The sequence below is a fragment of the Labeo rohita genome, chromosome 3 (genome assembly GCF_022985175.1).
Source record: "Labeo rohita strain BAU-BD-2019 chromosome 3, IGBB_LRoh.1.0, whole genome shotgun sequence".
NCBI lineage: Eukaryota > Metazoa > Chordata > Actinopteri > Cypriniformes > Cyprinidae > Labeo > Labeo rohita.
The window spans coordinates 38810050-38837997 of record NC_066871.1 but is presented as its reverse complement, the minus strand read 5'-3'; the positions used below and the strand labels follow the sequence as shown (position 1 = coordinate 38837997).

The following is a 27948-nucleotide window of genomic DNA, read 5'->3' as shown; positions in this document are numbered from 1 at the left end:
TCTGTTTAGTCTGTTCTGACGTCAGATGTGGGTGTGTAACCCTAAATTAGTCTGAAAACGTCACTCTACCAGCATCCAGAATCTACAGAGAGCTCTTCTGAATGAAGTATCATTTCATTTTATTGCTTGGTGTACTTTTGTGCTCCAAACGTGAATGATTCCTCAAATCATGTATATTGTTGAGGATTTAAACTTTAAAAATGTATCAGATGCAGTATTTATAAAGAATAATGTACACAATTTGTTTTATATACTTTAAAATAATTACATTTTAATTATATTAAAATATTATTAGATAAAAGGATAATTATTTATTACTTTATTTGTTATTATAAAATGTATTACTATGCATTTTTCGAAAATGTATTTTATTGTTTGTCTTTTTTAAAATTTATATTTAGCTATTTATATTTTAATTACCATTACTGACTCTACATTATTTCCTTTTTTCCTCCTCTGTCACTGTGTTTGTTTTAACGTTTCAAAGGAAAATATTCATTATTTTTCTAAAAAAACTTTGTCTATTTTATCGTTTGACATTTTTAAATGAATTGTTTTTAACTGCCACTATACCACATCACCATTTCCTATAAAAAAGAAGGAAATGTGTCGTTTACTTTATTTTTAAATTATATTTTAATTACAATAAGAACGATCTAAGTGTATATGTATTATTATAAAATGTACTATTATAAAAAAAATGGACTTGTTACAAAGACAATACATCATTACTGTGACTTATTGAACATTTAGAGTATTTTATTTTACTGTTTATTTTAAATTATTATTAACATTTATTGTCCATTTTTTATTTATTTTATTTTTTTAATACATTTATTGTTATAAAATGTATTATTAATTTTTTTTTTGACTTGTTACAAGACAGTAAGTCATTACTGTGACTTATTGAAAGTGTAGTGTATTTTATTTTCATGTTTGTTTGTCTATCTTAAATTATTGTCATTTATTGTCTCTTTTTTATTGTGATTTTCATTATTTCTGTGTGTTTGTGTCTTGCTGCTTTGACAACACGGTATGTAAAATGCTCATAGAGAAGAGAGCAAGGGAAAGAAAAATAGTGTGTCACAGTTTAACGGAAGTAGTTTTAGGAAGCACATCTGGATGGGCAGACGGGTCGAGCGCAGAGAAGAGGAAGGTTCCTGGATGAAAATAGCCGTTCGTCGGTTCTTGTGAAAATCCCCTTCCTGTCTTTTGCCAGCTTGTTAGTCATGAAGTCCTGGAGGGTGACTAACCATACCCAGAGAGCAGTATGTAAACCAGTGACCCTGCAGTTTCCTGTAGTACTCCACCGTCTGAGAGCGTCCGAGACGAAGCGCTTCCGGTGCGGACCAGATTTACGACGCGCTCTGACTCACAGCTCCGGACCAGTCAAAATAAATGTCTTTATGCAGTTTTTACCTGGTTTATTCCAGTATGTACAGGTATTGGGTAACCACAGGTGATTGACGGGCCGGATGGGAGTAGCAGGAAGTGACGTAAGCACGCGTGTGCGTGTGAACGTGTCAAAAACAGAAAGCGTTCTAGAGATGTCAAGTAATATAAACAGGTTTACGTGTGAAGTGTCATGATTGAACTGAGGGACCTTCAACACTTATTAGTCATGATAAAAAATTAATTACGCTTCCTGTAATTTGTCAAGTGCTGTTTGTACAAACGTGTAGAAATCGATATGTGACTATATAATATATGTTCTATAAACACGTGTCAGACAGTTATAAATCAGTAATTCGCAATGTTTATTTACAGTCTAGACGCCTTTTGAGATTTCCACCGTTATGTTTTATTATTATTATTATTATTGTTGATATTTTGTACTGATTGCAATAATAAAGACGTAATTTTAATTAATTTTAATTCTCTCTCATATTTATTCCGACTGATGACGACAAGGAATGCATAATTAATCAAGAAACCTTAAATAACACTAAATCTGTTGACTTTGGCTGTTGGCTTCTGCCATCTAGTGGTCACGCAATAAATCTGCTTCACACTGGTTTTGTTTTAGATGTATGATTTTTAAAAGCCTGTCTTGAAAACGCGTTAAGTTATTATTATTAAGTTGGCTTGAAAAAGCCAACTTACTGATGTTGTGTTTAAACTTCTTCTTCTTCTTCTTCTTCTTCTTCTTCTGAGACCATTTTTTAAAACGTATCTCCTACTAGAGCTTTTAAGCTACAACCACCAAACTCGGCCCAGACCTGTAAACTGGTCTGACTCGGGTTGCTATATTTTTTCTAACTGATCCGGCTTACGGTTTTCGTAAACCAGACCGTCAAAACCATCACAAAATCCCGTAGACTTACATTGACAGAATGTTCAGATAAGCCAACTCCAACTGTCAAAATTCAAATCTAAACTCCAAGAATCCTTTGAGACTCAATCAAGCTTCACTTCTATGTACTATTACTAATCCATTTAGACTCATTCAAACTCATCTAATATTTCTAATCTATTTAAATCATGTTAGCAGTATGCTAATCATGCCAGCAACATGCTAGTAACATGTTAATCATGCTAGAAACATGTTAATAACTTGATAATCATGCTAGTAACATGCAAATGATGCTAGAAACATGCTAGTATCTTGCTAATCATGCTAGTAACATGCTAATCATCCTAGTAACATGCTATTAACATGTTAAACATGCTAGCAACATGCTAATAACTTGCTAATCATGGTAACAACATGATAGTAACACCATAGCAATCACCCTGAGTACCCTAGCACCGCCTAGCGACACCTTAGCAACCACCCCAGGTACCCTAGCAACTGCCTAGCAACCACCCTGGATACCCTAGCAACCACATAGCAACACTCTAGCAACCACCCCAGGTACCCTAGCAACCACCCTGAGTAACCTAGCAACCACACAGCAACACCATATCTATCTGTTTTTCTAATAGACTGTATTGCCTTCAAAACATTCAGACTTTAATCTTTCAAACTATTTTAAACTGAAAACAGTCAAACTTAACTTAAAACTTTTAGAACTTTCTGGCTAGGCTTTTTCAAGCCAATTTAAAGTTTGTCTACGAACTTTACTATCTAGTTTTAATTAATTCTCTACATTTAAGACAATTTGACGGTGAGAGAATTATGACACAATTTTAATTTCTGGGTATACTATCCCTTTAATTTCTTTGTTAAAATGAACATTTTAATATAATAATAATAATAAAAAAGAACTTTCTTAAATAAATGTCAGTTAAATATGTAGAGCGCGCGTCGTTTTGTTGCTATGGCGTTCTCGCGGCGCAAATATGTGCGTCGGTGACGCGTCCAGTTCGTGTGCGCGCATTTAGCAGCGCTGCTAGTGTTTGTGTAGCAGCACGAACCGGCACCATGAGCCTCAATAAACATCAACTGAGTGATTCTTTATTTATTTGGGTAAGATATAAACGTGTTCCGTTCGCTTACAGTCATATTTAGAGCGTGTTCGTCTGTATTTAGCGAGAATGAGGTAGTTTGTTTGTGTGGAGCGCGCTAGCCTGTTAGCAGCAGGTGGAATCTCCGCACATTTCACCGAGTTTATGACTGTTATTGAGTGATTTGCCCTTTTTTCTGTTGATTATGCGCTCGTATATTACTCAGACAATTTTATTGGTGCTCAGCATGTGTGTGTGTTTGGTGTGTTAAACTCATTATGTAACTGATCCAAGATCTTAAAATGAGTTCAGACAGATTATAAGAGTTCAAAACAACTTAACCTTCGATGAAATCAATATATCCTCCTCAAACCATGTGTTTGTTTACAACAGTAAACTCATTGTTTGTGATTTCACTATTGAGACCCTTTTTTCTGTAAATGTGCCAGAATAATAAGAATATGTTTTGCTGTAACGATTACTCCGTATTACGATAATTCTTTGAGCGAAACCGTTTATAATAAATCACAACATAGGCATGAACATTTCAGAAATGGGATTATTGTTCAGTATGCAGGGGTTTTCATAAGCCCATAGTAATATTTTTATGTGCATAGACCAAATTCATACAAAATATTTGTATTATAAATGTCTAAAGATTTATCTGAAAAATATTTCGTTTCTTTTGAGTTATTTTTGTTTCCTATTTACGATAGTATGTATTATTTATGTGTTTATATTAATACATTTTTATTGTTTATTTAATTGTATTACATTTTGTATTTATTTGTTTAATTAAGTCTTTATTATTTTTACTTTACTATATATATATATATATATATATATATATATTATTGTTAATTGGATTGTATTACATTTTTGGTTTAAATATATTTTTATGTTTTTATTTATTTGAATTTTTCTTTAATTTAATATATTTATTATTAATCTTATTTTTATTTAATTGAATTGCAATTTTATTTAAATATATTTTTTATTATTTTATATATTTTAATATATTGTTCTTTATTTTAATTTATCTTTTTAAATCTTATTAAATCTCTTTAAATCTCTTTCTATTTGCAATAATGTTTTATTATATATTATTTATGTGTTTATGTTAATCGATTTCATTGATAGTTTATTTAATTGTAGAATTTTTTTATTATTGTACTGTATTTTAATAAATTTTTCTATATTTTAATGTATTTATTTTAAATCTTATTTTTATTGCTTATTTAATTGTATTACATTTTAATGTATTTATTCTGAATCATATTTTTATTATTTATTGTATTGTATTACATTTTTGTGTATTTGTTTAAATATATTATTATTATTATTATTATTATTATTATTATTATTATTATTTTGGTTATTTTAATATATTTTTCTTTATTTTAATGCATTTTATTGTTTTTTATTGAGTTATTTTTATTCTGTTCACAGCAATACTGTACTATGTATTGTGTATATATTAATAGCTTTTTATTGTTTATTGAATGGTATTACATTTTTTGTTTAAATATATTTTTTGGTATTTTATTTATTTTAATATATTTTCTTTATTTTAATGTATTTATTTTTAATCTTATTTTTATTGTTTATTTAATTGCATTACATTTTTATTTATTTGTTTTATTTATTTTAATATATTTTTCTTTATTTTAATGCTTTTTTAAAATATCTTTCTTATTTTTATTGCTTGAGTTATTTGTTCTATTCACGATAATACTGTAGTATGTATTGTTTATGTGTTTATATTAATTGATTTTTGTAGTTTATTTAATTGTATTACCTTTTTTATGTAAATGTACTTTTATTTTATTGATTTTAATATATTATTTCTTTTTTTTTTTGCATTTGTTTATTTGAAACTTAATTTTTTTTTTTTTTTTTTTTTTTTATTAATTTAATAATATAAAAAAAATGTGTCTTGGACCAACATTAGTTTTAAACTTTGTCCTGTTTTTGTACACACTTTCCATGGCTGTTTTGTCTAATTTTCTGTCACTTTCTTATCTCGTGTTTCAGCTGCAGACGTTTCAGGTGCCGTCGTGCGCGAGCAAACATGAGCTGACCAGCGGCGTGGCCATCGCACATGTGCTCAACAAAATGTGAGTGTAACGTGTGGGAGTGACTTTCTGCAAATGTTTATGAAGGAACGTCAACTATTCACATGAAAGCTGATCTGACAGTTGTGCCGAATGTCTGAAACACCGCTAAACCACCAGCGCACATGCATGTGCTTATCTGACAATGCCAAATATGACAGCTGATAGTGAATAGTTTTCATTCACTGGCTCTCAAGATCACTAACAGATCTTTTCCTTCATGATGCATGTTAAAATTGTGTTGGCTCCGTCTTTTTCTGATTCTGAAAGAGCCTTTCTGTTCTGTGTGTTTCTGTCAGAGATTCGTCCTGGTTTAATGAGACGTGGCTCAGCAGGATAAAAGAGGATGGTGGCACAAACTGGAGGCTGAAGGTAATTTACTGTAGTTTCATTGCATTTTTCTCTAGTAAAGATGTTTTCTGTCCAGCATACAATATGCTCATGTCTGAGTAAACACACATGTGCCCTGACAGGTCAGCAACCTCAAGAAGATCCTTCAGAGCATGATGGAGTATTATCATGACGTAAGTTATGTTTTTGTGTGGTTAAAGTCAATTAAAGCTGCTTTCCTTTAGACATTAACTGTGTTCTAAAATATTAAATATATTTCATTTGTACAATAAATACATAAAAATACATTAAAATATATAAAAATACAATGCATTAAAAAAAAAAAAAAAAATATATATATATATATATAACAATAATACCAACGCAGCTTTTCATATTTTTGTTTATTTGACTTTGAATATTACAATAACTAAAACCACATGAATGAATGAATTAATAAACTAACTAAAAAAAACAAAACTACATAAACGAATGAAACTGGCAAATAAAGACTAACAAATGCTATTAATACATAAAAAAAAAATACTGGTAGGAATTACTAACAGAAAATGCACAACAAATTTACTTAATTAAAATGACAGTAAAAAGGGAAAATATAAAATTGAAATCTAGTTCAAAAATATTTAAACTATAGTGCATATATAGTAGTAAAATAACACAATTATTTTATTTAATATTATTTAATATAAAGTAAATTATTTTATTTATATATAAATTATATATTTTATGTGTAATATTATTTTATTTATTAATATTATTTAATATTATTATTTATTATTATTATAGTTATTTGTGTAAAATAACAAACTACATAATTCAACAACATAAAAAAAACTATATAAAGGAATAAAATGTAAATAAATAAAAATAAATCCTATACAGATGTATAAAAAAATAAATAAATACATATTAATTAATATTAATTAAAATTATAGTGAGAAGAGAAAATATAAAAATAACCTCTAAGAATTAGTTATTTGTGTAAAATAACAAACTACGTTAAAAATCAACAACGTAAACTATGTAAAGGAATAAAATGTAAATAAAAAAACTACTATATAGATATAATTTTTTTTACATTAAAACACACAAAAAATCTAACTCAAAATATTAAAATATTTAGTAATATATCAGTGATACTAAAATATTGTACACATATTTATCAATACATACACATGTGGAAATTGGTGTGTGTATGTGTATCTTTATATGCCCACAATGAGCCTGTTATTCTAAACTCTTCACAATATGTTCAGTTCAATCACTAATAAAGTATTAATTAGTTATGTTAACCTAATAAAGACACTGTTATTGGCTAGTAACGTGTTGTGTTGTGTGTGTGTGTGTGTGTGTGTGTGTCAGGTGTTGAGTCAGCAGGTGTCTGACGAGCACGTTCCCGATGTGTGTCTGATCGGTGAGATGGGGGATGTGACTGAACTGGGTCGTCTGCTGCAGCTGGTTCTGGGCTGTGCCGTCAGCTGTGATCAGAAACAAGGTACAGAAGAGATGAAAAAACCCTGAGTCACATAATCAGTCATGTGACCTCATTGTGTTACGGTCTGATAGAATGACTAGAAAAGAGAACACAAACTGAGCTGAGATTAGAGCGACCCCCGCTGACCGCGTGAATGGAGGGACAGAGAGAGACGAGCACAATGAGAGAAATCACTAGATGGGAGTGATGGGAAAAACCAGAGGGAGGAAGTTCCCACAGTGTGTGAGACGCCATTAAGACCTGTTATCAACATCCTCTTAAGTGATCTGATGGGTAGATACAGTGTTAATGGAGTCTGAAACATTTTATAATCTGATGACATTTAGAAGTAATCAGAAACACATGTGAACACACCATTAAAGCCAAACCGATAATCAACATCTCCTTCAGATTTTTGCCATTTAAAGTTTTTGAGGTTTTGCATTATATTATATGAAATTGTTATATTGTACACAGAGGAACAAAACTATGTGATTACATTTTATTAGTAGTTTATATACTTGCATATAAGAAACAGTTAAATATACTTATATTATTAAAACGAATATTTTAAATTCTAAAATATTTTACAATATACATTGTGTAAATATTTGCATATCTAAATTAGGGCTGTCAGTCGATTTAAAATTTTTAATCTTATTAATCGCAAAACAAATTTGACCTCGAAAATACCCACAAAAGATTATTTAAAGCTATTTTTGTGTTAAATGAGAAAGCATCAAGTAGACGTTACAAATTGTGGAATTTATTACATATAAACATTTAGGCTGCGACGTAAACTAACGTAAACTATAGAACATGAAAGAAGATAATTTGAGAAACATCTCAGTATTTTTTTTTTTGTCATTGGTAACCAAAACAGCTTTGTTACCAACAGTCTTTAAAATACTTTCTTTAATGTTCCACAAAAGAGAGGTTTGAAATGACATGAAGGTGAGTAAATGATGACAGAATTACATTTTTTGGGGTGAACGGTCGTTTGAATGTTTTTATTTTAATCATTATTAGAATTTTTTTTTTTTATTAAATGATACTTTAGATAAGCAACTAAATCTGCCAGCAGGTGGTGGTAAATGTCTTTGAGTCATTCATTCAATTATTTCAAATGACTGATTTAATCAGGTATGAAGTAAACGGCTCTCTTTGTGAATGGGACTTTAAGTCATTGACTCACATGATTCATTTAAAACACAGATTCATTCAGAAACTAAACATCGTTGTGTTGCTTGGAGATGCGCAACAATTCTGCTATGGCTTCAAAGGTAATATGTTCTCTGCAAAATTGAGCAAAAACACATAATATAGTGTTTAAAATATAACACTATCAATTTCTTATTTACTGAACTGAACTTCCCATTTAAAATCGCATTTAAGCTTGTGAAGTTGTGATAGGTCGGGACAAAATCAGCACTCATGTCGTATTGCTCTTGCTGCCCGTGTGATATCGTGTGATACGTGCTGTATATAAAAATGAGTCAAAACACATACGGGGGATTTTTTGCATCAATATCTTTCATTTTAGGGCATAACTGTATGAAATATAAGATGATGTACAGGTGTGGGGCAGGGCCAGCCCATTAACTGCGTTTAAAATATTTTAATCATGTTATTTCTTGTAACTAATTAAGTTAACGCGTTAAACTGACAGCCCTAATTATGATATGATTTACTTTTCTTTCTCAGAGCACATTCAGCAGATCATGACGCTGGAGGAATCAGTGCAGCATGTTGTGATGACGGCTATACAAGAGGTACAAAACACACCTCCATTACACACTTACTTCCCAAGAAGCACATGTGCTTTTAAGTTGAAAAAATTTATATTAATTCATATTAAATGCCAGATACAGTTTAATATGAAACCAAAATACCAATAATAGCCAGGGGAAACAACAACAACAACAACAGTAAACTTTTTGTTGTTTCTTTAATGTGAAAGTAAACCTATGGGCAAGACTTCTGGTTCATTAGCTGCTATAAGGAGAGAACCAGAGGAATAACAGCGTGTAGTAAATGGTAAAACTGTTTGCACTGCAAACCAGTGTGTTCATTATTAAGAAAATACATGAAAATAATATGGTAAGCAGTGTTGGGAATGTTACTTTGAAAAGTAATTAGTTATAGTTACTAGTTACTTCTCACAAATAGTAACTGAGTTAGTAACAGAGTTATATCATTATAAAAGTAACTAATTACCAGGGAAAGTAACTATTGTGTTTTTTTTTAAAAAAAAAAAAAAATAGATATATTAAATAACTTGGAGGACCCCAATATTAAATATGTTAAATGAATGAAATTTTAATGAAATTAATTACATTTTTAGTTTACTCACCAGACTAATATTAAATATCTGATATAATATTATAATTATAATTAGCATTCAACTTTAGCCATTAGAACTTTAGTAATTAGAATAACCATGTATGAATGCATGTTTGTCATGTTGACTGAACTTAGGACTGGTGGTGATATTGTTTGTAATTTAGTGTTTCTATGAACGTCTTGTTACTACCACAAATTCTACTATTAATAACAATATTGAACACACTAAGGTTTAATGAGCTGCTGGGTTCATGAATATTAATCACGTTGTCTGCGTTCGCTCTAACTGATTTGCTGTAATCAAAACAGGGACGATAATAGGTGAGCGCCAGCCAGTGAGATTGCTGTTTGCACATTAGTTCCGCCTACTACCGGAGAAACCAGCAGTTCTTAAAAGCTGAAATATTCCAAAGCAGCTCCGTTGTTTTGAGAGGAAAATACAACAAAGAATATCGTTTACACGTAGCGCGTCAGTTCTGCATGGTATAAGACTCTGTCGCTCTGTATCTTTCTTTGGGTGTGTGAGACAAAGTGACGGCTAGTCGTGTGCCTTCACACTAGAGTTTACAGCTCGTCAAATACAGGTACGCTGCGCATCCATTCAGATGAACTGAAAAATAAAATTATAATAATATTATAATAAATGATAGTAACGCCGTATTTTATTGGCAGTAATGGTAACGGCGTTGTAACGTAGGAAACAGTAATTCGTTTGATTACTCGTTACTGAAAAAATAACGCTGTTAGTAACGCCGTTTATTTATAACGCCGTTATTCCCATCACTGATGGTAAGACACACCAATTTGCAATATAAAGTAGCAAAACGAGATGTTTTGTACAGCGAAATATAACTGTATGCGGATGAGACTAGAAGCCAGACCCATAAAATTTACAAATGTCTGCACCTGCTATTTTGGGAAGAAAAGGTGGATACACAGTGCAGGACGTTTAAATGTTAACAAGCCCAAAATGCCCAGGGACTCTTATTTTGAAATGTATATGCTTTATTATTGCCAGCTGCTCATTCAAAAGATGGAGATAAAAGAAGCACTCGTACAACCATCTACAACACATTACAGTATGAGCATCATAAAGTGAACACTTTAATAATTCTGCTCTGAAACAGCTGAAAAGCTCTTTTGAAAAGCTCTTTCACACACATGCTCCTAAATACATAAATACGTGTTTGTATGCTCCATTTATTTTGCATGACTGTTATATACAAGTTCAACAGGTCAAATCCCACTCAAAATCACCAGAGCGAAATTGATTTTTACTGATAATGCAAAAACATTTAAATCAATCTGTGTGTGTTTGTTTTCTGATGAGAAGATGCATTGTGTTTATTTATGTATTTATTTATTTATTTGTTTGCTTTAAATCAAGTGTTTTAATATTTTGCTTTATTAAAAATGGTTTTGTAACTTGTCTGAAGTCTCTGTGGAGGAAGTGAATGTGAAGTACTTCAGATCTTGGGTCACTGTTGTCACTTTCAGGCTTTATTCAAATGTTTTCTGTGTAACTTCCTCCCTCGGGCTGCTTTTTCACGTTCAAAAAATGATGAGGACAGTCTCACCATTGATCTGTGTGAAACGGCGTCTCTGTATCTGTGAGAACTCGTTCTGTTCTCCCAGAATGCCGCGTGTAGATATATAAAGAGCAGCATGTTGAACATGTGACTGCTGTGCTGTTGATCTAATGGAGACCTTACTTTGTCTTGTAGTTGCTCACTAAAGAGCCTGTGGAGGCAGGAACTCCAGAGACATTTGGAGACTTCGACAGTCAGGTAAGTGTATGCAGTGTTTAGGATCAGACAGGCTTGAGTTTTCTTTATCATCTTATGTTTTGTTTATCCTGTTGTTTCTCAGTCCAGGAAGTATTATTTTCTGAGCGAGGAGACGGACGATAGAGACTACACGTCCCAGCGCTGCCGAGAGCTCCAGCAGCAGGTGACTATTGAACTAAAGTGATGAGAAATGCAGGAAGATTGACTTGAGTAGTAAGTGAGATACGTTGGTGTATGTTTTCAGATGTCCGTTCTGATGGAGGAGAAGTCCTCGCTGCAGGTGGAGCTTCAGTCTCTGCGGGAGCGTCTGAATCACTGCGAGACGCCTGACGTGTCCTCCACCATCACCAACAAGAAGCTGCTGCTGCTGCAGAGTCAGATGGAGCAGCTGCAGGAGGAGAACTACAGGTGTGAGGCCCTTTGCGCAGCTCCACCACGGGACCCAAAATTATATTTCTATGTAATATTATATAAACGATTATATTATTATAGTATTATATGTATGCAGTGTTATAATGAGAACATCATAATATTATAAATGAAAATTATGTCATTTGTCACTAATTATTACTTAAATTCTTCCTATATCATTTCATACAAATAAAATATCATGCTTCTATGTAATATAAATAATTGTAATATTATAGCACTATATTTGTGTAATATTATTTATAATAATAAATAATTATATTTATATATTACCAAATATTTGTCATATTTGGTAATATAATTTATATATTTTATTATAAATAAAGTTAATAGTAAATAATTATTAGTTTATTGCTAGTTGATTGCTGGCTTGTACAAATACAAAATTATATTATTTTATAATATTATATAAATAACTAGTGTTATGGCAGCATACTGTTATTTCTATATTATTTGTAATTGATTTTAAACAAAAGTGTAATATTATAGTGTATATTAATAATATAAAATTGTTATAGAATAAATATTACTTTATAATATTATATAAATAATTGTAGTATTAGCATAATATTTATGGAGTATTAGCTTAATGTGATACTGCTGTTTTTATATTATTTATTTTTAATTTAAAACAAAAATATAATATAGTGTATATAAATGTAATATTATTGTTATAAAATAAATTAATATAATTAATTGCTATTATTTACTAAATTCTGCATATATCAATTCATACAAATACAATATTATATTTCTATATAGTATTATAAACAGTGGTATATTTATGTACTGTTATGTTAACATTATATGTTATCAATGTTATTTGTATATTATATTATAAATGAAAATAATTGTAATTAATTAGAAAAAATAAATAAGTAAATAAATAAATCTGGGTTGTTTCCATTCCAAAAAAACAAAACACAATTTATATTTAATATTATATAATTAATATGAGAGTACGGTATTAACATTATTTCTATATTTATTTTTAAACAAAAGAAAAAAAAAAACGACTCCCCTGTGTAATTTTCTTTTAGCTGTGCTACTGTATTCTGTACGTGAATGTGAAAATGAACCCATATGTGTTTAAAGTTTATCATCACTAAAATGAATCAGAAAGAGATTTCAGTGCTCCAGTGATGTTTAAATTGCATATTGCATTTGGCAAAATTATTACAGAATGATTTTTACCAAATCTCACAAACTGAATAATGTATTTGTCTGTGTGTGTTTCAGGCTGGAGAGCAGTCGAGACGACCTGCGTGTGCGAGCGGATGTTCTGGAGCGAGAGGTGACCGATCTGCAGCTGAGGAACGAGGAGCTCACCAGCCTCGCTCAGGAGGCCCAGTCCCTCAAAGACGAGATGGACATCCTCAGGTCAGAGCCGATAGATGGCTTTCTGCCGACATCCACACAGACAGCTGTTTAACACATTTTCTTTCAATTTTACCCTTGTTTCAGGCACTCGTCTGACCGTGTGAGTCGGCTGGAGGCCATGGTGGAGACGTACAAGCGTAAGCTGGAGGATCTGGGCGATCTGCGCAGGCAGGTGCGTCTGCTGGAGGAGAGGAACCACGTGTACATGCAGCGCACCTGTGAGCTGGAGGAGGAGCTGCGCAGAGCAAACGCCATCCGCTCGCAGCTTGACACCTACAAGAGACAGGTGAACAAACACTGATTATACTGATCACGGGTCTGAGTGTGAGTTATGTTTACACAATCAACATGAGCACTTGCAAAACTGTTTATCACTAAATAACAATCCAGAAAATCAAGATGCCAGAAATTGCTTTTTAGTCATTGTTTTTTTTTTTTTTTTTTTTTTTTTTTTTTTTTATTATTTGTTTTTGAGTTTAGTTTTAATTTTCACATTTTAATTCTTTATTTTTTTTAGTTTGTTTCATTTCTTATTTTTTATTATTTATATTTATATATTTATTTAATATATTTATCTATTAATTTTAGTGTTTATTATCTATTATTATTATTATTATAATTTTATTTTATTTTATTTTTTTTTTTTTTTTTTTTTTTTTTTTTTTTTTTGAAAACCTACTGATTTGTTAGACTGGTGTGCTTTTTTGGCACCATGGTACTATTTTTATGAATGTTTTGAATGTTGTTTAGCAAGTTTGCTAAAGACCTTTGTCTGTTATTAGTAAGAGGATTAGTATTTTAATATGCCTATATAATTGTTATTATATATAAGATAATATATATTATAAATAAATATAATAAATATAATTTTTACACTTTTTTTTACATTAATTTATACTATTAATAATGTTTTATTAATATTTTAATTGTTTTTTATTTTAGTACTTTTTGTGTGTTTTTTTTTTTTTTAATTTTAAAAAAATGTAATTGATTTTTAATTTTCTTTTTATTTTGGATTGAGAAATGGGCTGTTTATTTTTGTAAAAGTCACTCTAACATGCATTTACCACAGAACTTGTATCTGTCTGCTGTGTTAAAAGACACTGATGCAAACTACTCACCCAAGACAATTCATGCAGCAAAGAGATGTGTATAAATAATGTCATCAGTATTGTTCCACAAATTAGACCAGGTTGCTTTCATACCAATTCTGGGTTCAACAACCTGATTCATTGATTTACTAATGTCTACTAGAGTTCAGAAAAGTCAGGTGGACTCTGAAGCCGTACGTTCAGATGATTGAATGATGGATGTTTGTGTTCCTCAGGCTCACGAGATGAGCGCAAAACATTCGGCGGAGGCCATGAAAGCCGAGAAATGGCAGTTTGAGTACAAGAACCTCAACGACAAATATGAGACGCTTCTGAAGGAGAGAGAGGTACGACACTGACCCCTCACATCAGACCAAATTAACTATGTGATTGTAAACGTGAATGACTTTGAGCGTGTGTGTGTGCTGCAGAAGCTGATATGTGAGCGCGACACGCTGAGAGAGACGACTGAAGAGCTGAGATGTGCTCAGGTCCAGCAGCAGTGCCTAACAGGTCACACACAGCATATCTACAGACAGAAACATAAGCCCCACCTTCTCTCACACTGTTGTCCAATCAGCTCTCTCTCCTCGTGTGTTTGTAGATTCTCTGAGTGCTGATTCAGGAGCCGTCGGCAGCCTGGCAGCAGAAATCATGCCTACAGAGCTCAGGTCGGTGTTAAAACATCAGAAATAGTGATGCTGCTAACTTGAGAGTACTTGTTTGTTTTATTTACATGATTTACTAATTATTTAAGAAACTTCTTATATGTGACCCTGGACCACAAAACCAGTGTTAAGTAGCACAGGAATATTTGTAGCAATAGCCAAAAATACATTGTATGGGGCAAAATGATTGATTTTTCTTTTATGCCAAAAATCATTAGCATATTAAGTAAAGATCATGTTCCATGAAGATATTTTGTAAGTTTCCTACCGTAAATATATCAAAACTTTTTTTTGATTAGGAATATGCATAGCTAAGAGCTTCATTTAGACAATTTAAAAACAATTTTTTTTTTATCACCCTCAGATTCCAGGGTGTTGTATTCAAATAGTTGTATTTCAGCCAAACTTTGTCTTATCCTAACAAACCATACATCAGTGGAAACTTTTAAATTGGCCCTTATGATTGGTTTCATGATCCAGGGTCATATATTTAAAAAGAAAAAAAAATGCTAATTTGTTAAGCTTTGCAGAAGTCCATATTTTAGTATTGTTTGAGATACTGTTATAGTGATTATTAATTTTCTGAATTAGTTTATTTTTATATTGTCTGTTTTCATTTTAATTTCAGTTAGTTTTAGCCTTTTTTTGTTTTGTTTTTGTCTTTTTTTTTCTTCAATTTTAAAAATGCATTTTTTAATTTATTTTCATTTCAGTTGCAGTTATTTTAGTAAACTAAATTAAAATGAGTAATCTTGACTTGCCAATTAGCTGAAATAAAATAAGTTCAAGTTTTTTTTTTATTATTATTAAACTCATTTTTTTTATTTCATTAAATTTCTTTAAGTTTAATTTCAGGTAACACATTTTTTTTTTTTTTGATGGTTTTAGTTGTAATTAAGTATAAGCCTGCCTGTGTTGGGTTTTTAATCATTATCTTTTGTTTTAGAATAATTTAATTAAATACTGCTGCTTTTAGTCCATCATATAAATAAGCTGTTTTTTTTCTATTTGAAAATATTTGGTCTAAAATGTTTTTTGATTTTTATCATTTAAAATTTGATATAAAAAATGTGCAGATTAAATGCTTATGTGCAACTCAGTTTTTACTTGAGTGTTGTTAAATAAATGTGAAAATTATTACATTTATTCATTTATTTATTATCAAATAAATTTTTTTGGTTGTAGTTTTTCAGTTAAATGACATCTTTAGTTTCAGCTTCAGGTTTCTGATGCATCATTAATATTGTCTAACATTTTCTTTTTCTTACATACATGCAATAAATACAAATAAAATACACAATTTTATATATATAATGTATAGTATTTATCCATATATTGTTTTGAGTAAAAGTTTTTGTTTTAATTTTTTATTATAAATTGAATATAAAAAATTAAAAACATTGTGATATTCATGTTAATATGCATTTACAACAGAAAACAAATGCTAGATTTTCTTTTCGTGATCTGGATTTTTTTTATTTTTTTGCCAGATAAATATGGCTTTGATTTATGATTTATGTTATAAATTTGATATATTACATAAATTATACAATCTGTTTTTATTATACGCTAAATCAGTGGTTCTCAATCCTGGTCCGGGGGGTCCACTGCTCTGCACATTTTGCATGTCTCCCTTTTTTGATGATCTCAATCAGGTGTGTTAAATAAGGGAGACATGCAAAATGTGCAGAGCAGTGGACCCCCAGGACCAGGATTGAGAACCACTGCAATAAATTATAAATAAAGACTGACTGACTATAATATGGGTAGTAGTTTGTAGTTTATCTGGACTTTACTAGTTAAACATTTGCTAAAAAACTTAATACTAGTAACACACTATAGCGCTCAAAAATGCAGTAAAAATTGTGAAATTGTAAAATATTATTACAATTTAAAATAACCATTTTCTACATGAATATATAGTAAAATGTAATTTATTTCTGTGATCAAAGCTGAATTTTCAGCATCGTTACTCCAGTCTTCACTGTCACAAGATCCTTCAGAAATCATTATGTTGGTGTTTATTTGTGTACAGAAGATAAGTCATGACATGTGAATGTGTTTTCTGTGTGCGTCAGGGATACGGTTGTGCGTCTGCAGCAGGAGAATAAGATGCTGTGTGTTCAGGAGGACTCGTACAGACACAGACTGGAGGAGCTCCAGACGCAGCTGGAGGATTCGCAGCGCTGCCAGAACACACTCGAGACTCAGAACCGGTCTGTCTGTGACTGTGTGTGTGATGTGTCTCAGATACATCAGCGTATGGAGTGTGACGTGCTCGCTCTCTGTGTTTGTGTGTGTCAGGTTGAGTCAGCAGCAGATATCAGAGCTGAGTTCTCAGGTGGAGGAGCTGCAGAGAGCTTTACAGGAGCAGGACAGCAAGACCGAGGATGTCAGTAACACACACACACCTGAATCACTGAACACACATCCACATTCACTGAGAACTGATTCCTCACATCCTGATTGTGTCTGAGCTAAAATCACTCAGTCCACAAACACTCAGTGTTGCTGTCTGATGGATGATCTGCACTCGTTTAAGACAGCTTGATGTCAGAATGACTAATTTCTTAATTCATGTCAAATTTATTTTTCTTGTAATGTAATAACTTGCTCCGCCTCTTAAATGATTATCTATTTTATGAATATATTTTATTAGAGTTTTTTTAGTATTTATATTTTTCAATAGTAGTATTTATGTATTTTCAATTGCAATTTGTGCTTTTGTTCCTTTTAGTTTTGTACGTTTTATTGCACGTTTTTTGCTTTTTAATAATTCACATTTTTAGTTTTAGAATATTTTAAAAAATTAACAATTAATTAAAAAATAAAAATACATATTTGTGTAAGTCTTTTAGGAGTGCAGTTTGGACTTTTTTTGCTAGATTCATATCATGCATATAGAACAAGCTCAACGAAGATGTTTATGTTTTCATATAGTTTTCAGTTTTATTGTAGAGTTAGTGTGCTTTTATCTTTTTTATTTTCATATTTCTACTTAGCTTTAATTTTCCTTTAATTTTAGTTTTAGTAATTTTAGTACTTACAAATTTATGAAAATGGTAAATGTTGCCTTGATAACTGATAAAAGCAATAACATAATTTATTTTTTAATTTTTGTAAATTTAAAAACAAATCTAATCAAAATAAAATGTATTTATTTATTTATTATAATTGTTTTTCTGTTCATTTTGGAGTGAAATTTGAGCTGTTAGTTTTTTTTATGTGTTTATTTTATTTATTTATTTATTTAAATACATTTCTACTTGGCTGTAACTTATCTTTCACTTCAGTTTTAGTAATTTTAGTATTTAAACAAGTAATGAAATTAAAATGTTGAAAAAAAAAATCTTTAATTTTTGTAAGTTATGTAAAAAAAAATCAGGTTAAAATCAAAATATATTTTTATTTTTTTTTATAGATTATTTATTTTTATTTATTTATTTTTTTTTAGATCATGTAATTGTTTTTACTTTCATTTTGGAGTGAAATTTGGGCTATTGTTGTGAGATTCATATCATGCATATTCCAGTCAATTCCAGTCAAATCTGAATTAAATTGGATGTTAAATGTGTAGTGAATGGTATATCTCCTCAGACAGCAGCGACTGAGTGATTTCCATGTGTTTGTGATTGATTTAATATGACTCACCTGATCATCTGATCGTGGTGTTAAACCACACAATATCTCATAAACGATCTCTCTGTCTCTGTCTGGTTGATTGATGTGTGAAATCTGTAACTGTTTTGTTTGCGGTGCTGAAATTAACGCCTGCTCGTCTGTTTTTATCCGCCCACCTCTCCTAATCGACCAATCATCTGCCGCCTCAGGTCATTGTAAGTACCGCCCACCGGCCTGTCTGCTTTCTGATTGGACAGTGATTGTTAATGTGTTGTGATCACTGATGGTGTGTGATGAACACAAAGTCTGATCTGTCAGCGTCTCACTGCTCTGTTTCTTTTCCGACAGTCGTCGCTGTTAAAGAAGAAGCTGGAGGAGCATCTGTGAGTGTCTCTCTGTCTCTCTGAACCAGTATGTTCATTAGAAGTGATGTTAATGTTGTATGTGTTTGTTCAGAGAGAAACTCCATGAGGCTCATTCTGACCTTCAAAAGAAACGGGAGGTGATTGATGATCTAGAGCCGCCTGTGGACAGTAACAGTGAGTCACAACACACACACACACACAAGACCAGCCGCAGGTCAAAGGTCATTCTGATTCCACAGACAATTATTTCATTTATGTATTATGTGCTGTTATAGTAAGTATTAATATTAAATTTTCTTTTTATATTTTAAGTTTTTGTCATTTGTAATAGTTTTTTTTTCTATTTAGCTTTAATTTTTTTTTTATTTCAATTTTAGTAATTTCAAATGCTTTTTGGTAACAAAAAAAAAAAAAGCACAATATTTTGTCTTGTGCTTTTTATGTAAATTAAAACATTCATCAGATTTGTATAATGTAATATTAATTATATTTTCAGTTTCCAGTTTTATTGTAATTTTAGGATTTTTTTTAGTGTTTTTTTTTTTTTTTTTTTTTTTTTTAAGTGCTTTTGTAAATTTTATTAGCTTTTTTTTTTCTTCCTTTTTAGCTTTATTTTTTGCTTTTTCTTTAGTATTAGTAATTTTAGTTTATAATTATGATTTTGTATATGTATTTATTTTATTTATATATTCTTATTTATTTATTATATAACATTAAGTGTTAAGTATTAGTTTTAGTAATATGTTTGTCATTTGTAAAAAAAAAAAAAAATTCTATTTAGATTTAATTTATTTTTAATTTCAGCTTAGTTAATTCAATTATATATATATATATATATATATATATATATATATATATATATTTTTTTTTTTTTTTTTTCTTTTTCTTTTTTTCAATTTTTTTTTTTTTTGTGGGTTATTTGAGCTATTTCAAGTTAACTGTAAGTACACTATTTATTAAAATTTAATTATTTAAATTATTTATTAAATATTATTAGTACCTGTTCATTTACTTATCAGTAACAAGAACATTTTAATATTTTATAATTAAAATATATAAATATATATATATATATATATATATATATATATATATATATATATATATGATTCATTTAAATGAAACAGTTCTTTCAGATGAATTGAACTGGAAGAGTCTGGTTGTTACAGTGAAAACTAGTCCTATACTATACTAGTGAGTAGTAAAGACTTACTCTGTCTGCCTGTGTGTGTCAGTGGCGAAGAAGATCGACGAGCTGCAGGGGATCCTGAAGAAGAAGGATGAAGACATGAGACGAATGGAGGAGAGATACAAGAGATACGTGGAGAAAGCTCGCACCGTCAGTACAGACTGCAGACAGATCTATAGATATACAGTCATACAACAGTCCTGCATGAACATCACATGTGTGTTTCAGGTCATAAAGACTCTGGACCCGAAGCAGAAGTCTAATGTTGTTCCTGCTGAGGTTCAGGCGCTGAAGAACCAGCTGACGGAGAAGGACAGAAAGATTCAGCATATGGAGGTCAGAAACACACACTAACACACACACACAGGCTGGTGTTTGTCTGTGACTGTCTGACTGTGCTGATGATGATCTTGTGCTCATCTCTGTGTGTTTCAGCATGATTTCGAGAGAACGCGCTCCAGACACGACCAGGAGGAGAAACTCATCATCTCAGCCTGGTACAACATGGTAAGAAAACCACAGGAACATGTCAGATCAGCCTGAACTACATGCTGTAATACCAATACTAATACTAATACTAATAATACTAATACTACTACTACTACTACTACTACTACTACTAAATAATAATAATTAAATAATAATTAAATTATATTTATTTTAGAATGATAATTAATTTGATTTTTTTTTTTTTAATTGCTAAAATTTAATTCAAACATTAAAATGGAATAATACAAAAAATTAAGAAAAATTAAGTGTATTTCATAAGGCTCTTTCAAATAAATTATAATTAAATTCTAGTTTCCCAAGTTTCATAATTAGTTAATTATACATGCTGTTTGATTGCTAAAATTTATTATAACCATTAAAATGGAATACCAAAAAAAAAAAAAAAGTTAATTAATAAAACTATGTATTTCATAGAGCTCTAAAAATTATATTATATATTTAAATTCTAGTTTCATAACTACAGTTAATTAGACATGCTGTTGCTGATTTTACTGATTTTAAATTATCCGTTAAAATGGAATGGAAAAAAATAAGAGTAGAAGAAGACAGAATCCAGAAGGGACAATTATGAATGCAAATTATTATAAATTGTTAATGTTTTATATGTAATTTTAAATTCGTTTATACAAACTGAGGGCTGAGTTAAGGTGATTTTCTGTAAAATCAACATGTAGAGCTGGATTTGAGTCTCTGTGTGTGTGTGTCTCAGGGAATGGCTCTTCATCAGAAGGTCGCCGGAGAGAGATCGGGATCCGGTTCTGGTCCGGCTCAGTCTTTCCTGGCCCAGCAGAGACAGTGGACACAAGCCCGCAGAGGACTGTCCCGCCTGCAGCCCAGATAAAGCCACACTCACAGCCCTGGACAAATGCTTTACTTTCAGCACTTTCTGTCTGTCTGTGATCGTCCTGCTGAGAACGGAGAGAGGATGTGTTTTATCAATGTCTTTTAGATGAAGTTTGTGTTATTTTTAGTTGAGCAGAGCATCCGTATGTAGTTCAGTTTTAGTTTAGCATTAATTAGCGACAGAGAGTCACAAGAAATCATTGTGTTTAATGAAATCGATCAACCTTTGTTGATCAAACTAATTGTTTTAATGTTTTTTTTTTTTTTTTAAATGCTGTATGTTATAGGGGTGTTGATCAGGGTTACGGTGCATGTGAACGCACTTTACACACTCGGTGCCTTCAGCCATCCGTCAGTCGTCTGCTGTACACAAACCAAACTCTGAATGCTGGAAGCCTTTAATAGCGACGAACAAGTGAAGTGCTATTTTAATCATTTTTCCAAATGGGATTAAACAAGAGCTGCTGTTTTTATGACACTAATCATGGATGAACTGCTGGAAGAGGATTTTCCGCCGGCTGCTGCTGGACCGTTTTCATACGGTTGTTGTTTTGATGTAGCGTCACCAAAGTCTGTGGCTGGTATTTATAGATGTGGAAACACTACTGACTGTGAACACGAGTCACTGTGTTCTGGCCCTCGTCAGTCCGGACGCTGGGTTTGTTCGTTCGTTTTAGTTTTTTTTTTTTTTTTTTTCACTGTGCTGATGTTCATGAGTTACGTTCGTGTGTTTGCTCACAGTGTTTGCGTCGTTCGGTCTGGACTGATGGGGTCGGTACGGAAATAAATCACTTTAGTCTCACTGTTCTTCTCTTTGCACTACAATAAAAGACGTTATTGGTACGAAATATCAGAGCTGGGTTTGTGTTGCAATAAATGATGTGACACCACTGAGAAACGGTGTATTATTATTGAACATAATCCATATTCACTACTTGAAATCAGTCCGATAAGTAATTTTATTGTTAGATTTGTAGTGACTCAGTGTTTGCCTTAATGCTGAAATTGTAGAATTTATAAATGAGAAATGAAATATTTGCTGACAAATATGGAAAAAGATGCTAATGACTGTTTTATTATTTCAGATGCCAAATAAAAGTAATCACGCAAGACGGCTAACGCATAAAATATTGCATTGTTGTTAAATTAGTATTATAAATGTGTCTGTAGAAAATACAAAATTTCAATTATTACACTATTTTGTTCACTATAGCACTGTATTGTCAGATGTATTATTTAAATCAGTTTATTTTAATTATTAATTTGAACATTATTTACATCAAATTGTATATATTATTTTGATCAAATTTTATTTCTTCTTTATCAGATTTAGCTAGATGAGTGTCTTATTTTATCGTTTATAGCATTGAACTGTATTAATGTGATTTTATAATTTAATCTATTTAATTTTAAGTACAGTTTGATTTAAATATAAATTATATATATATATATATATATATATATATTATTATTATTTGTAATTATTTTAATCATTTTTTATTTATTTTAATCAAATTTAGTAAGATGAGTTAATGTAACCTAATTTTATCATTTATAGTTTGTCTATTTATTTGATCTAAATTTATTTATTTACCTGAGATGCAAGTAAAACAAAGTGTAAAATTAAATCTTATTTTATCATTTATATATTTTTACATCTTTTACACTTTTCCTCTAAACAAATCTTTTCATCTGTTAAATGTGAGGATTAAAAAATCTCTACCTCTACCTAATTTTGTTTAAATAATTATAATTATCTATTTTAACGGAATTTATTTTTTTATTTTAATCAAATTGTATTTATTTTATTTAATATTTTTTTATTATTTTTATTTATTTATTTTAATGAAATTTAATTATATTAGTTAAATATTATTTTATCATTAATGTTGTTACATCTTTTGCACTTTTTCTTTAAACAAATCTTTTCATCTGTTAAATGAGGATTAAAAAATGTCTACCTGAAATGTAAGTAAACTTTTACTAATCTAACATAAGATACAATATATATATATAGATATATATATATGTATAATAAGCTAAAAAATCAAATTGTATTTATTTTAGTTCATATTTTTAATTATTTTTGTAACTAAGTTAGATTGGTTATTGGTTAGTTAAATCTCATTTTATCATTTATATATTTTAACATATTGAACAAATCTTTTCATCTATTAAATGTGAGGGCTTAAAATCTCATTCAATGAGAAAATCACATTAGTGGTTTATATAATATAACATCATATCATATATACTTACCATTTTTTTTAAACATACGTCTTTTGCTGTGGTAATTATTGTATGTTTTCATGGATAATAAAATTGAAATAAGTAAAATAAACAACTTCACTAAAAAAATGGTTGCATAAACACTTTTCACTCAGAAAATGTCGCAAGTGATTACAAACGAGTAACATTGCAAGTAACATTGAATTAAACGTGAAATTTTGAAGCAGAAACACTAAAGCAGCATTTTCTTGTAAAACGCGCTCAAACAAACAAACTAATAAAATAATTCTTTGTTTTATTTATTTGTTCGTTTTATTTTTCACAGAGTATGTACACTGAAGGCGCTGCGGTTCTTCCTCCGGCCTGCAGGCGGCAGCGGGGCGCCTCTCACGCGCACGAGCACTGACTGCAGATGAAAACCAGTATGGCGGAGCGACGTTGAAATACAACAAACCTGTGCGGAAAACATCGGGATAAAGCCCCGAAATCCTGCCGATTCATCTCACAGTCCGGCCGATCTGCGATTATAATCACAAACGGACCGGCGGCTCGATAATCGCACTTTTTATGTCTGTTGTTGACGGTGTTTTTGTTTCGTCGCGAGATCCCGCGACACTTTACGGTCTCATAACAAGACAAACTAACGTATTTTTCTTTCATTTTTTACCTTTATTGCGTTTATACGCATTTAAATACGATTGACTGTTCATAAACCGTGTGTGCCGACAAATCGTCAGGCCAGTGCAGAAATCAAAACACCGCAGAAGTGAATGTAAAGGCTTTATTTATTATTTCACCGAACGATGGAGAAAAAGCAGCATAAATCAGACAAACATCACCGCCATCATCACCACCACCATCATCATCATCACCACCACCAGTCCTCCAGCAGCAGCAGCGGGGAGTCCGGCGGCAGCAGCCCGGCTCACGGGGCGCCCAAAGCGGCCAACGCCTTCGCCAACGACGGCAGCTTCATGGAGCTGTTCAAGAAGAAGATGGAGGAGGAGGAGAGGAGGAAGAGAGAGACCGAGGAGGAGGAGAAGACGAAGAGTTCTGCTGCAGCAGGTCAAGCGGCTCAGGACAAGAAGCCGTTAAGCGTGAGCAGCTTTGTAAGAACAGTGGACGCGCTTTACTTTAGCGTAACGTTCACACTCACACACACACACTTACATATAGACAGAGAAAGAGGGGTGTCAGTAGATTCGGGCTCTGTTCGGGTCCCTGCCGCTTCCTAAAGCCCGTGTAACGCTGTCAGTCTGTTCCTGTTTAACTCAGGTGGGCAAGCGGAGAGGAGGCGCGAGACTGGCCCTCAAGACCGGGATGGTGGCCAAAAAACAGAAACTCGACTCTGAGGTGAGACAAATGCTATTATATACTATACATAATGTAATAATGAGGAGGAAAAAATCATTGTAATTTTTATTTCATTAATCAAATTCGTACAACATCCGTCATAACTCCGCCAAAATACCTATTCGCTGCTTTTAACGGCTCTGGATTTAAAAGGCTGTTGCTATGCAACAAACCAACGGTCAGTATTTTATGGAAGGCGATTCTGCTATTGAATAAAAAGTAATGAAAGTAATAGAAGGGTTTTTATCTCGCAATTCTGACTTTCCCCTCAGAATTTCAAAATATAAAATCGTACGTTAACTGTGAGTTGAAATGTCCGAATTGCTGCCTATAAAATCGCAATTGCGAGTTACATTCTGCGGATTTAAATCTTTTAACGGCTCTGCATTTAAAAGGCTGTTGCTATGCACAAACCAACGGTCAGCTTTGTATTTTATGTAAGATCGTTTCGGCTACTCAATAAAAATTAATGAAAGTAATAGAAGGGTTTTTATCTGGCAATTCTGACTTTCCCCTCAGAATTTCGAGATATAAACTCGTAATTGTGAGATGAAAAGCCGGAATTGCTGCCTATAAAATCGCAATTGCCAGTTACTTTCTACGGATTTAAATCTTTTAACGGCTCTGAATTTAAAAGGCTGTTGCTATGCGACAAACCAACGGTCAGCTTTGTATTTTATGTAAGGTCGTTCCCGCTACTCAATAAAATTAATGAAAGTAATGGAAGGGTTTTTATCTCGCAATTCTGACTTTCCCCTCAGAATTTGGAGATATAAACGTAATTGTGAGATGAAAAGTCCGAATTGCTGACTATAAAATCGCAAATGCTAACTTTATTCTGCGGATTTAAATCTTTTGAGGGCTCTGGATTTAAAAGGCAGTTGCTACACAACAAACCAACGGTCAGCGGAGTGTTTAATGGAAGACCGTTTCCGCTACTGAATAAATAAAAAGTGTGAAAGTTAATAAAAGTCTTTTTGCCTGCAATTCTAGCTTTTCCCCCGCTTAGAATTTTGAGATATAAACTCACAATTGTGAGTTAAAAAGTCAGAATTGCTGTTCTGTTGAAGTTGGAGACTGTTTCAGCTCCTGAATAAAAAGTAATGAAAGTAATAAAAGGCTTTTTATTTCTCAAATCAGACTTTATTCCCTCAGAATTTTGAGATATAAACTCACAATTGTGAGTTGAAAAGTCAGAATTGCTGGCTATAAAATTGCAATTGCAAGTTATAAGTCCATTTCTAAAGAAAAATAGCTTTTTATTTTCCTTTGGAATTGGCCACAATTACCTATTTTATTTTTACTTGGTAGTGCAAATAGGCTTCTATCCACCTCATCTATTTTCTATTTTGTACAGCTAAAAATAGTTGGACGTGGATGAGCCCGGAAGCCAGACGCAAAAAATGTACAAATATTCATGACTGCTTTTATGGGAAAAATTCGCTGTTTTTGCATTGACTTGCGAAAAGTTTTGCAAGTTTCTCAGGGATGGCGAAAATTGTGCATCCCAATACAGAAAAAAAAAAAAAACATAAAAAACTGAATGAAAAGCTACACTAAAACATGAGAGCTGAGTTAATGTTCATTGAAAAATATTCTCGTTCCCCAACGAGCAAATGTTTGTTGGCGAACAAAGCATTGAGAAATAATTTGCTCTTTGTGTATCGCATTTTCTCCATAGCAATATTCCTTGAGGCGTTTTAAAATTTTCCATATGTTTTATAATACTGTACAAACGTAGCTTTTGTTAATTTCAATTAAATTTTTTTAAAACATATTATTTCATCAGTCTAACAGTATTAAAGAACCCATTTCCAAAAAATAATGAATTATAATCCCCAATACCCCATTTATCATTTTCTACTGTTGCAACTTTCCCTTTAAGACATCTATATGTAAATCAAGATGAATTTACATGTACACTAGTGTTCAAATTTTTGGAAGACCTTTTTTCAGGTTTTGGTATAAATTCTCTTCTGCTTACCAGGGCTGCATTTATTTAATCAAAAATACAGTAAAAACAGTGAAATATTATTACAATTTAAAATAACTCTTTTCTATATAAATATATTTTAAAATGTAATTTATTCCTGTGATCAAAGATGTATTTTTAGCATCATTCCTCCATTTCTCAGTGTCACATGATCCTTCATTTTAATATGCTGATTTGCTGCTCAAGAAACATTTATGATTATCATTGTCAAAAACATTTTTTGTGGAAACCATGACACATGTCTTTGTGTGTGTGAATGCAGGGGGAGGCTGGGAAAGGAGACGCCTGGACTAAATACATGGCAGAAGTGAAAAAGTATAAAGCGCATCAGTGTGGCGACGACGATAAAACCAGACCACTGGTCAAATAGACTGAACTGCTTCCTGTGGAGACGGGCGTCACTGCCATTCACGCTGTCTGTTCTTCTCCTTCAGCTCTTTGTTTCCAGGTTGAGTTTTATCCTGTGCGCCGTATTTGCCCGTTTGTTGGATTCTGGTTCTTTTTGAGACGCTATGATTTAGTCCGTGGCATTAGACCCCATCTCGTTCACCTTGTTGATATTTTGTACTCGACATGTTTGGTACTTGAATGTCACCTGATGAAGATTGACGATGATGAATTAAACTCACAGTACCACACTATCTGTCCTGCTGTGTTGTTTGAACGTATCGCACAAGATCCCATGTTTCTGAGATTAAAAATTCATTTGTCAGCTTTCATGTTACACACTTTACCTCAGTTAGGATGCCATGCTTTGTCTTTACATACTGCTTTATTAAAAACATTGCATATTTTTCAAATGGCTTGCAGTAGTTTAATAG

At 31.6% G+C, this 27948-nt stretch overlaps 2 protein-coding genes across 3 annotated transcripts; both read left to right on the top strand.

Annotated features, from left to right (window-relative positions):
• The first annotated feature begins 3300 nt into the window (after positions 1 to 3300).
• On the top strand, positions 3301 to 22152 carry hook2 (hook microtubule-tethering protein 2). The gene is made up of 22 exons (XM_051106594.1): positions 3301 to 3409; positions 5422 to 5504; positions 5801 to 5873; positions 5975 to 6025; positions 7215 to 7347; positions 9031 to 9098; positions 11394 to 11456; positions 11539 to 11619; positions 11701 to 11864; positions 13125 to 13265; positions 13350 to 13551; positions 14593 to 14703; positions 14788 to 14869; positions 14961 to 15027; positions 17103 to 17240; positions 17329 to 17416; positions 18994 to 19028; positions 19102 to 19184; positions 20246 to 20349; positions 20428 to 20535; positions 20635 to 20706; positions 21419 to 22152. The coding sequence occupies exons 1-22, from the start codon at positions 3365 to 3367 to the stop codon at positions 21548 to 21550; spliced, it is 2124 nt and encodes a 707-aa protein (XP_050962551.1). The 5' UTR covers positions 3301 to 3364; the 3' UTR covers positions 21551 to 22152.
• A 2014-nt stretch (positions 22153 to 24166) lies between these two features.
• On the top strand, positions 24167 to 27768 carry trir (telomerase RNA component interacting RNase). Of its 2 annotated transcripts, none has more exons than XM_051106658.1 (3): positions 24167 to 24878; positions 25057 to 25134; positions 27390 to 27768. In XM_051106658.1, the coding sequence occupies exons 1-3, from the start codon at positions 24585 to 24587 to the stop codon at positions 27495 to 27497; spliced, it is 480 nt and encodes a 159-aa protein (XP_050962615.1). In that variant the 5' UTR covers positions 24167 to 24584; the 3' UTR covers positions 27498 to 27768. The 2 variants fall into 2 exon arrangements, with proteins under 2 accessions (XP_050962615.1, XP_050962614.1); XM_051106657.1 differs by having other exon boundaries at positions 24170 to 24890.
• Positions 27769 to 27948: the final 180 nt, after the last annotated feature.